The sequence below is a fragment of the Polyodon spathula genome, chromosome 4 (genome assembly GCF_017654505.1).
Source record: "Polyodon spathula isolate WHYD16114869_AA chromosome 4, ASM1765450v1, whole genome shotgun sequence".
In the NCBI taxonomy this organism is placed as follows: Eukaryota; Metazoa; Chordata; class Actinopteri; order Acipenseriformes; family Polyodontidae; genus Polyodon; species Polyodon spathula.
In genome coordinates, this window is record NC_054537.1 from 20,915,023 (window position 1) to 20,928,532 (window position 13,510).

General features: G+C 37.9%; 1 protein-coding gene across 1 annotated transcript; it reads right to left on the bottom strand.

Annotated features, from left to right (window-relative positions):
* Positions 1-287: 287 nt before the first annotated feature.
* LOC121314305 (aquaporin FA-CHIP-like) lies at positions 288-4,320 on the bottom strand. Its single transcript, XM_041247415.1, has 4 exons — positions 3,912-4,320; positions 2,458-2,619; positions 1,224-1,304; positions 288-685 (listed from the first exon to the last, which is right to left on the bottom strand). Exons 1-4 carry the CDS (start codon positions 4,275-4,277, stop codon positions 509-511), a joined length of 786 nt encoding a protein of 261 aa, XP_041103349.1. The 5' UTR covers positions 4,278-4,320; the 3' UTR covers positions 288-508.
* Positions 4,321-13,510: the final 9,190 nt, after the last annotated feature.

The window sequence follows — 13,510 nt, forward strand, 5'->3', positions numbered from 1 at the left end:
GCACACCCTTGCAACCAAAGCCTTCCATGCAAAAAGATCTAATGACTTGTAGCACAAAAGGGACGTGCCAAAACCATCTGTGACATTTGTATTCAAACATATGTATATATATATATATATATATATATATATATTATATATATATATATATATATATATATATCTATATTTTAAAGTAGTCTTATCATATAATTAAACATTTGTACAAAAATCTTAACACATTGTTTTACAGGAGCATTTTAAAAATAAAAATTAAAAATATCATATAAACACTAAAACTATTATATAATACTGTTAAAATACCATGAAGCCTTTTAGATTTAAAAATACAAAACATATTACATAAACTTAAGAACTAAGGCAGAGCGCACAAACTAAACAACATAAACAATATTGGGAAGCAGAAAATGTGTAATTTTCTGGAAACTTCCAGTATCATTTTGTTGCATGGATCAGTATAGCTCTAGAGTAGCCGTATAAATAAAGCATGTGTTACATCATCTTCTGCTTATTTTGATGTCATTTCTACTCTGTTGTCTTCAGGTGAGCTGACATCATATTCTCCAGCCTGACCATTGACCAGCACCTTCAATCGATCAGGCAGATCATCAGGTTTGGGACAGAGGATGAAATCATAAACGAGTGCAGCGGCGACACCGCCAACCATGGGTCCCACCCAGAAAACCTGAGATATTGAATTAAACAAGAAAAAAAATCAACACTATGATAAACTATCTAGTCATTAACCAAAGTATTAAATGATTCCATATTCTGAGACAATTAATTATTTACAATTGACACAATGCTGAATTTTTATACACATAACAAGCCATTGAGAACACGAGAAGATACAAAATTGCACATAGTGGCCCCTGATGAAGCAATATCACATGGTGATCACATTCTGTATCTACCATGTTGTGATTTTGACAGAGCAAACGCAGGACACTGGCAGGATTTGGTTATGATTTGGTTATCCACAGAAAGTGGGAGTTGCAGAAAGGGTTAGCAAATCCCTGCACATGTATTTATAATACTGTTCATTTGTTATGGCATTCCTGACATACAGAGCTACTGGCTGCCCACGGTTACTGTACGACCTGTGGCTACAGATGTTTTTGTCCTACGCGGTACATTTGGGTTCAATCGGTTATTTGTTAGTTTATTCATTTTTATTACATTTCATTCAGTAATGGTTTGGGTGTTTGATTGAAAGTGTTTACCCATTGATCTTTGAAATTCCCCATTACAGCAGCTGGGCCAAAGGACCGGGCAGGGTTCATTCCACAGCCAGTGTAGCTAATCTGGAGAGAATAATACAGACTTGATTAGATTGTTTAACAGTCTGATTCCATTATATATTAATAGAAATATATTTACATTTACAATTTTAAGATCGGGGGGGATTAACAACCACCCAATAATACAAAAAAAAAAAATCATAGAAATTATAGTTTTAGTATCTAGATCTATATATATATAATATCCCCCGTATATATATATATATATATATATATATATAATATACACACACCATGTGATGTACATCACATACAATGTTCACACATGTCTGTATACTGAACATATCCTTAGACTGCTTTGTTAACAGAAGGAAGTAATTAATTAGAAATCAGTTTTTAATTATTAGGATACATTTTCTTTACAGGAGCAATTCAGGGAAGACAGTTTGTTTGCTGTGATGTACAGGTGTGGCCATGTTTTTCATCACCCCATATAATTAACTAATTTTGTTTCATAAAGTCGAATGAAACCTGCTGAATAATATTACATTAACATATTGAATTACATACCAGTCTGTAGCTTTCCATATACTTAACGAAAAACCAACAAAATAAAACAAAATAATTTGGAAATCTAACATGAAATGCTGTACTACTATTATGGTTTCCTGTAGACGTTTGCAATATCACTTTGTATTTTCTTTGATTAAATGATGTTTAATAAAAATTGAAATTATGATGGTATAGTTTTTTTTTTTTTTTTTTTTTTGAATTTTTTTTAATTATATCTCAATCCTAAAATTGTAAGTGATGCAAAACTTTTGGCCATAGCTGTAGGTAGCATTCACAATTTAATTACGACAGTGCAGTTACTTGCCAGTCTGTTTGATCGACTAAGAGAGAAGTTAGGAGTTTGCCAAATTCTCCTTAAAAATGTACTGCTCTGCAGAAATGTAAGTTATGGACTTGCTCCCTTATTCATCTTCTGTATTTGTGGGGGCTAGTTGTATACTGGCAGTGAAACAGAGAGTGGTTTACTGTGACAGAGTTCTCTCTGTGATGAACATGACCCCCACCCCCCCCCCCCCCCCCCCCACAGTGGATAGGGTGGTGGGTCCACCCTTACCCCCAGGAAAACTGTTTCTCAATTGATCCCTGCTGTGATTATTTGCATGTTTTTATATAAGATGTATATGCCATATACAGCACAACTTACAGCCCCAAGGTGTCCTAGAGCAACCGACAGTCCAATGGCCAAGGGTGCAGAACCAGTAACATCACTCCTTTTCTTGTCTGTGGTTGCTATGACACAGAGGACCAGTTGGAAGGTGACAAGAAGTTCAATAAATATGGCCTGGGCATGACTTGTGTTGTTTAACTGCACCAGAAATGGAAAGAAGTAAAGGAAATTTAGTCCACAAATTAAAGGTTTACACTGGTAAACTGTGACTTGTTTGAAACATTTTAGAAAAAGTATCATTATATACTATTAAATACAGTCTATACATATAGGGAATAATAGGGGATTTCTATATATTAACTTACATTCAATTTAAATATCATGTACTATATGTAGGTCTAAAGGTCTTTTTTTTATGAAGAGGTGTCATGATGCGTTTGTAGGTTAGTGTTAGTCAGGGTACACGTGTGTCATACTTGGTGGTTGTTTTTGTGCAAAACATAATGATGGGAGAGGTGTTGGGGTGCATGTCATAACTTTTTTGGCACTGGTGAAACCGTGTGGTTATGAGTCCTCCTTTATCATCACATATTATATTCTGTAGTTACACTTTTTCTTTGAATCAGGTCATCAGTTTGTTTTTCTTTTACAGCAATGTCAGAAACACTTGATAGAATATACCACTAGGGCTCTGAATTCATGACAAAAAGCAATACAAAAAGTTTCAATACACTATGACTTTATCATAAGCCCTAAATGTGTAACGATTTATAGGATGCAATGTAATCACAATTTTACACTGTACAAATACGTTATTTTCAATTTTACTTTTCTGTTTCTTTACTTGCTATCTGCCTAATTTTCATAAAATGGGTTTGAAAAAAATGGTGGGTACAGAATAATTGTTGTTACCTTTATGCTTAGTTTTTGCACTAAATTGCTTGATATGTAATTAATTGTATTTGTTTATTGGTTCTGTTCTTTTGTGTTTATTTACATAGGTAAAGGTATCATCTGTCCTAGCAGTGGCTTATGTTATTCACCATAAGTAAACAATGAAAGCAGAAATATAACCAGAGATTTAAATTGGTAGATGTTGTAGGAAGCTGTGCAAGTGACAGAATATGATTAACATGAAGTGTAAGAAAGGGAAGTGAATGCATACTTTTCATGCAATATGTATGATATAATAAAGTACAAACCAAAAACGTCAGCTGTTAGTATAAATAAAACTACAGTGAAATTAAAAAATCAAGGATTTCTGCCTTAAATACATGAATTAAAAAAATAAATAAATTATTCAACAGAACACAACATTAAATATTCAACAGAAAAATAAACTAACATATACTATATAGTACTAGAAATAAGGAGAAAAAAAAAACAGTAGCTACAAAACCCAGCTGGAATAAAAGCATATTGCTCAATGTACAATTTATTTCAATACTTCATTAGCATGTTCTGTAAAGAAACATAAGTTCCACACTTACCGTGTTCAGACCAAGGCTGACAGTACTGTTTATTGGTTGGAGTCCATAGACAATTCCACTGGCCATCGTTGCACCCAGGACCTGAACAATTATGTACACTACAGCCCTGAATACACTGATCTGGCAGCTTGTAAGCAGCCCTAGAGTCACTGCTGGGTTCAGGTGAGCCCCACTGATGTGACCCAAACTTTGTGCCAAAGTAGCAATAGCTAGCCCAAAGGCTAGCGACACCTTCACTTCTTGAGCAGGACCAGTGGATTCTGAACCAAGAGCTGCTGTTATACTAATGAAGACAAATAAAGTCATGCCTATCAGCTCAGCCATCACACCCCTCCAGAATGCATGGTTACGGAATTCTTTGGCCATGATTAGGGCTCCTTGGTGGTCTTGGGTGAATTATCCAAGCACAGCAAAGATCTTGGAGAATTTATAGAGATCCCAGTTGTTAGTGGGAGGAAGGGGGAGGTGCAGAATTTAAGACAAGCACTGACCATCAGGATTAATCCCTGGCTCTTTTTCCCTGGCATGTTTTCTTTCCCTGTTGCATTCTAAATGTTAAGCAGTTATACAATAGATACAATATACATATCCCCAGGACACTTGAAAATGGTACACAAAGACAATTCAATATTGTATTAAGTAAAATATTTTATTGTATCAGTAAAACTAAAATAGGTTTTGCGTAAGACTCAGACAAATTGAAAAATACACATTTCTTTTCTTTTTTTTTACCACTATATGCTGGAAAATACACCTGGAATAAAGTTTGTAAAGAGAAAGTAATCCGTATATTTTCTAGAGGAAGCAAAACTTGACTGTGACTAATGAAACAGAAGATGGAGGAACTTTCAAATCCAGCCACTGTGACAACAGCGAGAGTTACTACTATAAACAGCTTTTCAGAAATGGGGTATATTGAAGTGATTATTACTACCCCTTCCATTCATTTTCCTGACTCTTCTCTTCACAGTGCATGGATAGGACACCATTTTATTTACAGGACATACATTTTGTTTTGGTATATATTTATTTAAATATATCTGAAAGGAAAGAGGAATAGGTCTGTACATGACCCAAGCCTTCGTCCTGTAACAATCACATGCATTCACACCAGTAATCTAGTTTTAAGCCTTTGTAAAAAAAAAAAAAAAAAAAAAAAAAGTTTAGTGCTGCACCAACCAAATGAAACAAAGCATATATACAATTGATGTTGATTAATTTCAGTGAGGAATATAATGACAATGTTGTTCTTTGTGTGAAAATCAGTTATATACACATTGACCTTTGGGTTAGGGTAAGGCATAAAGGGCTAAGGAATAAATTAACATGGTACAATAATGAGTCAGGTTTATTGAAAGTGTTATTATTATTATTTATTATTATTATTATTATTATTATTATTATTATTATTATTATTATTATTTAGCAGATGCTTTTATCCAAAGCGATTTACAGAAATGAAACAAAATCATATAAGTTGCAGGCAATAAAAATGCAAAAACAAATAGATATATACAATATATACAAAATAAATAAAAATAAAGGAAATTAAAAATATGTAAAAAGGAATTTACAAGTAAAGGTTGAATATGTGGGTTTTAAGAACGCAACAGAAAACAGTAAAAGACTGAGGTTAACCAGTATTTGGTTCCACCACAGGGGACGAGGGAAGAGGAGTGAGCACAACGGTGTTGTCCATCTATTTGTAATAAAGTAATGAAAGTTGATTTAAAATGTTCATCACATACACATCTTGCAAATAGTGGAGGCCATTCTCTGAATTATTAATCTATTTAAAAATGCAAATTCCAGTATTAACAAATAAACAAACAAACTTTCTGTATTTCTGTCTTGATAATGAAGGCTTTACAGTCTTGCATATACATCCAAACTTGATATGCTTTTTGTACAGTTGCATAAAATGTTAACCCTTCTTTTTCAAAAAAGGCCTCCTGCTTTAAATACTGTGAACACCTTTGTCTCAGAGAAAATCACCTGGCAGATGAAGGTGGCTGTGGAAAGTTACTGGACATAGTGCAGTCTTATATGTCATGACCAGTAACTTTCCATAGCCATCTATCTTAAGTTATTTATGGTCCCATTATTAGGGTGTTAATTGGAGGCATTTACTGGTCGTACTTAATTTTGCAGCAAATACTAATCGAGTTAATTAAAACTTGCCAGAATATTGCTGTACTTTTGTACAGTATTTTACAGATGCATCAGGTGTGTTAGACCAATTACTTTTGCATATTTGTGTACAGTTTGTATTACACTTAATTTGTCATAAATCATCTTTAAATCATAAAAAATATAGAAGGAAGAGTTTCTATTTTTTGTCATCACCACTAGGTGGCACTGCAGTATTTGTGGATAGGCAGGCACGTGCTTATTCATTATTGTGTTTCTTTATTTGGAAGGTGTGTTCAGTTCCATCCTCCTTTTTTTCTTTTTTTCACTAAACAGTGAAAAAAAAAGAAATTACCTGGAAACGTTTGTTTATTTATTTCTTGGTAGTTGACTGTATTTGATCAGATTTGCAGTTTTGGTTTTGAAGTATGCAACATTGGGTAAAATAATGTGTGTTCACAATGGTTTCTCTACAGTGCCACATTCTCTCATGCTTGTCAGGGGGCTTCACAGCAAAGGATGCTAGGAACTTCTGGTATCCTTTGGTGTTTTGTTTAAAAACAGAACACTGGATCAGCAGGGTTTTCAAACAAGGCCTAGGTTAGTTTTAGTGGCATTTTTGTGCCTCCCCATTTAAAGATAAAGATATACAGGTAGTGGACAAAAAAATGGAAACACCTGGGTAAATGAGGGACACCAAGTATGGAACTCCAGGATCGTCATATTCATGTATTAATTTGAAGTGCAAGGCAAAACAGGCGAGCAACTGCAGATCAATTGACTGCAAATTTCAACCTGGGGCACAAGCAGCCAGTTTAATCGAAAATGGTCCGCCGAGAACTCCACAGAGCAGGATACCATAGTCGGGTTGCAGTGCACAAACCGCTCATCACACCTGGCAAATTCACGTTTGCGAGTCCAGTGGTGCAAAGAGCACAGGCAATGGACTACCGAGCAGTGGAGAAATGCGATATGGTCAGATTAATCATCCTTCACCATGTTCTCGACAAATGAACGAGTGCATGTATGGTGCTAACCTAAAGAACTCTACAGCCCTAAGTGCTTGGTTCTGGTGGTTCCATAATGTTGTGGGGCGCATTTTTCTGGCATGGTTTGGGTGCACTCATTCCCTTAGAAGGCAAGGTCAATGATAATCACTACTTAATAGTACTGAGTGATCATCTTCACTTCATGTTGCAGCATTTCTTTCCTGCCGGGGAGGGTGTCTTTGAGGATGACAATGCCCCCATCCACAGAGCACGTGTGGTCCCCCAATGGTTTGATGAGCATGACACTGATATTATCCATATGTCATGGCCTTCTCAGTCACCAGGTCTGAACCCAATCAAGCATTTATGGGATATTCTGGAATGACGCCTGAGACAGCGTTTTCCACCTTCATCAACCGGGCATGAGTTGATTGATTTTCTCATGGAAGAATGGTGCCGCACCCCTCCTGCAGAATTCCAGAGGCTGGTAGACTCTATGCCCCGGCACATACAGGCTGTACCAGCCGTACATGGTGGCCCAACCCCCTATTAAGTGACTTTACATTGGTGTTTGCATTTTTTTGTCTACTATCTGTATATATTACAGTTTGTTTTCAGACAAAAAACTTTTTGGGATGGATCTGTTTGGCCCTCCCTTTATGTCTGCATAGTAAAAACTGAATGTCCTGTTTGAATGTCCTGTTTACCAAGTGTTTCAGGCCAGCTCTCAAAGCTGCTGATCCTGTATTTTTTTTTTTTTTCCTTTATTGTTGCAGACCATGCCATAATGGCTGAGAAATACCAGCTAATTCAGTAGGGGGTTAACCTTATGCTCTTCTCTTAAGACAGCTATTGACAAGGCATCAGTCTAAATTTGAGAGGTTAGCTTAAAGGTTTCCTTTATTATGCTGTTAGACCCATTTGTCAAGCTCCAGCTTCCAAATGCTCCATGCAGAGATACTGCGAGTTGATGATTTAGCCTGTTCTGCAGTATGTCAGTGAACTCCCCTGAATTAGCGTCATCATTCTTTCTCAGCACAGTGCACCGCGATAAAAGTCTAACTTTTAAAGACGCTTCTCAGGTTGCTAGGTTATGGTCTGCCTGGTATCCCATGTAGCAGTGTCATCTGGGATTAATGTTTTAGACCATTTTAGACATGTGTCTTTTTTTAACTTTTTGACACCATTAAATCCATTTAAAATGTTCATAAAATGTCTACTGCAACTGTAATTATATGCAATAAATTAAAAACCAAGTGAGGAGGTCAAGTTATTGCCCCCACCCACCCCCCCACCCCCCACCTAAATCTGTATGCAACATATTTAACTCAAGTCATTATACAGTATATTTGTCATTATTTATTCTAAGCTTTTTATTCTATTTTTTTTTATAAACTATCTCCAAAGCCACCCATGATAGGTTAAAAATTCAAAGAGGTATGTCTTCCTGACACATAGCATTAGCCAATCATTAACTTTTTGAGCGATAGATAGGTGGTTACAGTTTCGAGATACTGTCTCAAAATTTGTAAACTGGCAATGAAATATGACACGAGCCAAAAAAGTAGATTGGACCAGTGCATTCTGAAAGTGTTTATTCCACTATCACCAAGAGAATTCAGTAATCAGTTCCAGACCCATGGTATCTAAATTGCTTTCCTTAGTTCTTGAACAGTTGAGTACCACAATAAGAGTAACTGACACATATCTATATAATTGAATACTTTTCAACCAGCTGTTCAAGCAATTCAATTTTCATTTGTTTTTAAGGTAGTCTAATGTTTATCCTTCTAAGATTCTATTGCATAACAGGGTTGATTTTCCCATTGCGTGGTTCAAAAAGCTTCTGAATGCCACCTCACAGTACAGGTAAATGCTTTGCTAAAGCCTCTGATATTACCTTTTCAGCACAGTTGTCCAAGGTTGCTGCTCTATTTCATATAACTTCAGACTCTATCTTTAAGTGTAGATCACTCAGGCCCAAATATATAAAGGGGAAAAACAAGCGCAAACAGCCACGTAATGTGCGTGTTCAGTACAGCCACACTCGGTGTCAAAATAACAACCTATTTTATAAGACTAATTAGGTAAAGCAGGCAATTCCACAATAAACCAATTTAAATATCCCTCACCACAAATAGTCGTGGAGAATTGCACACCTCTCACAATAAATAGTGAGTTTGGGTCAACCCTGCATGTGTAGGCTACACATTCCAAAAGAAAATGAATGGCACACAAAGACCTCAGCCTGGTACTAGCCATGGTGATGAGGATGCTCGGAAGCAAAAATTGAAATTTACCAATATGAAATTGGAGTTTTGGTACAAGCAGTACTTGTAACACATGAGACAAAGGAATGAATAGAGCATGACAGATTGTTATATAATGCCAGTCGCCAAGACTTACTCTGGGGAGGGGAAATAAATAAAATGAAGTGAGTAGGAAAAAAAGGGGGTACCAGGATGGGGTCCTTATCTAGAATAGCGGCAGTAATATGGAGAAAAACCACTCAATTAAACACACACACACACACACACACACACACATACACATATATCTAGGCACTCGTTATGCTGCCGCTGTCGCACGTCTCCCAGTCCACCAAGGATGGCCCCAAATGGTTTTCCTTGCCGCTGTGTACAGTTCCAGAAATACTAATGGTACAACAGGTGATGAGTTTGGAAACAGTACCGTGAGCTCTGGTTTGGGAAAACATTCATTGTCCTGCTTCTATCCCTTGTAGTCCCTATGGCCAGAGAGGATCACAGGAGAGAAACAGACCCCATGACGTAAGTTCTCCAACTGTGAGTCCCTTTTGGTTCCAAACCATCCCCAAGTGGCATTGAATAGCTGTGTTCCATGGGTGCCACAAATGGGTTACTATTATCATCCTCTCCAGTAGCTTCAAGCGATCATGATGGATGGAAGTAGTTTCTTTTCCATTAGGGTTCAAGCATGTAAATGTACTGTGTAGAGATCTTTCGACAGTATATGGTTCCCTCCAAGGATACTGTAGCTTAGGAGACAAACCCTTTTTCCGGTTTGGGAAATGCACCCAAACTTTTTCTCCAACAGAGTAGGGCCCATGCCAGGGTCAGTCCCTTTGTCGTTTATGTCTTTGTGTAACCCTTCGATTGTTTTGAGTAGCATTTTTTCTCCAGAGCTTTAGCTGCCATCTCACTGACAGTATTGGCAGTGGGGAGCTCCCCATTCTCTGTCTACTGGAAGCCTAGCTGTCCTTCCAAAAAGTAACTCATTTGGTGACATTCTTGTCGATTCCTGTGGTCTACTTCAGAATGTTAGCAAGGTATAAGAGAGTTGTCTGTCCATGTCACGGTGTGAATCTTTCACTAGCAAGGCCAACATCTGATCTATAGTGCGGTTGTATCTCTCGACCAAGCCACCTGATTGAGGGTGATAGAGGGAGGTCCGTGTTTTCCAGACTCCTAGAGCATGGCATATTTCTTTGAACAGTGTTGCCTCAAACTGCTGCCCCTGGTCAGAATGAATGACTTCGGCACACCAAACCTGTTGATCCACTGTTCAACCAATGTCCATGCGATGGTCTTGGCTTTGATGTCAGGAATAGCAAAGGCTTTGGGACATTTAGTGAAGTAGTCCATTATAACCATTATATAGCGATTTCCTTCATGTGTTACAAGGAGCTCTCCTACAGGGATTCTTTTACATCTCGACACCAACCTGGCCACTAATACCTTTCCTGAACCACCACCTATGTTTTTCCTGTATCTAAGTGGCCACCTTCAGGTCCTCCATGGAGCCACTCCAATATCTCTGGGATATTTTTTGCTGGAATTCCAATTTGTAGCTCCATCTGCTGACAAAGCTTTGTTTTGGTTTTGTGAGTTTTTTCCAGTTGATTTATGGTAGGGCAATGGGATTATCCCTTGCAAGCGTGGCCAGAGGTTCAGTCTCGCTTCGATCCAGTCCACCCTTGATGATGCAAAATATTGGCTCTTCAGCCTGTGCCACTCACATGTGTTTCACCACACTGTCTTCTTGGAGAACCCACATAGGACATATATCACTGCTATCCTGTTGCACTAAATGAGATACCGCATCAGAGTTTTGATGTTTTTTTTTTTTTTTCTTGCCTGGTGCACAATGTCAAAGTCAAATGGTCCAAGCTTTTTTAACCATTGTGCAAGCTAATTCTTTAGCTATCCGAGTGACCCATGGTCAGTTCTTAACAAAAACTTCTTCCCAACAGGTAATGACGGAAATAGGTTGTGAATACCACCACTGCTAGAATTTCTCTCCAGTCACAGAGTAATTGCGTTCAGCCAAAGACAAAAACCCTGCTAGCTGTCCCTTCTTAGTGAGGTTGAAAAGTGGATAAGGAATCAGAGAGAACCCTGGTATGAACTGTCGATAATAAGATGCAAGCCCTCAGAAAACTGCGAATGTCCTTTGGGGCACATGCCATTCTTGGATTGCAGCTACTTTCTGTGGGTCTATGGCAACCCCCTTCTTAGACACTATGTGACCCATGAACGATGTCATGTAGCAAGTGACACTTGCTTGGCTTCACCTTAAGGCCAGCCTACTGCAGTCTCTGGAATACTTGTCCCATGCATCTCATATAATCATTGAAGGTGTGGCTGAACACAATAATGTCATTGAGATAAACTAGACAGGCTTACCACGGTAGACCTGCAAGGGTGAGCTCCATCAGCCTCTGAAAAGTGCTAGGGGCATTGCAAAGCCCAAAGGTCATCACATTAAACTCAAGCAAGCCTTGAGAGGTATCAAATGCTGTCTTGGGTCAGTCTTCTAGACAAACTTCAACCTGCCAGTAGCCACTGGTAAGGTCAAGTATAGAGAAGTACTGGGCCGACCCCAAGGCATTTAGGGTGTCAACTGTTCTTGGGCACGTGTCCTTTTCAGTTGCTGCATTCAGTTGCCTGTAATCTACACAGAACATCCAGGTCCCATCCTTCTTCCGAACCATTACTACTGGAGCAGCCCTGGGACTTTATGATGGTTGGATAATGCCTTGATCTAGCATTATTTGTATTTGCTGTTGGCAAGTGGCTTTCTGGGGCAGAGCCATATGATGGAGGGGTTCCCAGATAGGGGCATAGCCACCTGTGTGGATGTGGTGCTGAAATGCCTTGGTTCGGCCAAATTCACTATCATGTTCGCTAAAGATTCTTATGGCGGTCTAGACATGCTAGTAACTGCTGCTTTTCAACTACAGAGAGATGACTTTGTCCGGCAAGCATTTGTTAAAAACAATACTGATGGTGTTGTTTACTGCAGACAATACTGAAGGTGTGTAGAATACGAATCTGTTTGTTATGGCATTTTGTTGGTTTGATGTGTGAGAGCCATGGAAAATGTATCTTTATGTATCAGGGAAGTCATTCTTGTTCATGAAATAGAAATACAAGTAATATTTTAATCCATCGTGTATCCGCCTGTCACATATCCGCCCTAACCGTTTATCTGCCATGATCAGGCTCTTCAGCAGCATCACCCACGTGTGCAGCGCTAATGCAAAATGGCTACAGGAAAGATAAAGCGAGTTGCGCTTACAATTGAAAAAAAAGTTGGAAATACTTTCACTTCTGGAAAAGGTAGTTACCAGGGATACAATAGGCCAAGATTTTGGAATTGGAAATAGCGCTGTGACTTTAACAGCAACTTGAAGACGATCCGACTCAACTTTTGCTTGTCCAGTACTTGATAGCAATGGCAGCTAAAAAGCGAAGCTTCAGACAAACCCGCATTCAAGAGTTTTTGGCTACTGTAAGTATTGTGAATGTAATTTCTATTGTAACTTCAGTTTTTTTATATTGTTTGAGCAAATGGACACTACTTGTGGTTTATTTTCTTCATAAACCTATGCATTTACTGTGTAAATAACCTGACACTAATGTAAGTGTATACAACACTAATACCTTGCATCTTTCTTAAGGGATTTAGGGGATTTCCCTATGAAAAGCTGAATCTCAAAACATTAATTGTGTGAATATACTAATTATTACAGTTGGTTTAAAACAGGATTCATTTATCCAACTTTTTACATATCCACCCTTACTCTTACCCTTACTCTGCTCTTATCGCAGTCGTATATGCAATGGACTACTGTAATGTATTCTGATTGAGAATGCTTTTTATATTACAGTGCAGTCCATTTATAAGAATCACTGATATAAGAATCAACCACATATAGAGATCAAAACTACTGGGACAAAACCATTCCTATACTAACCAATGTAAACTTATAAGAATATTATCCAGGCAAATAGATTACATGTAATACGGTACTTGATCAAGTGCAGTGACATGTACAGCCAATAAAGCTGTTTTTGAATTTGAATTTGATCACATCTCGAGTGATTAGGCACGTACACAACGTGGATAGTGCAATGATGCAGGAAACACAGCATTGTTTGTAATCAAACGTTGACTGCGCCACTGCATTGTGCAGGTATGTTTTTTGTGTTCTCTGTT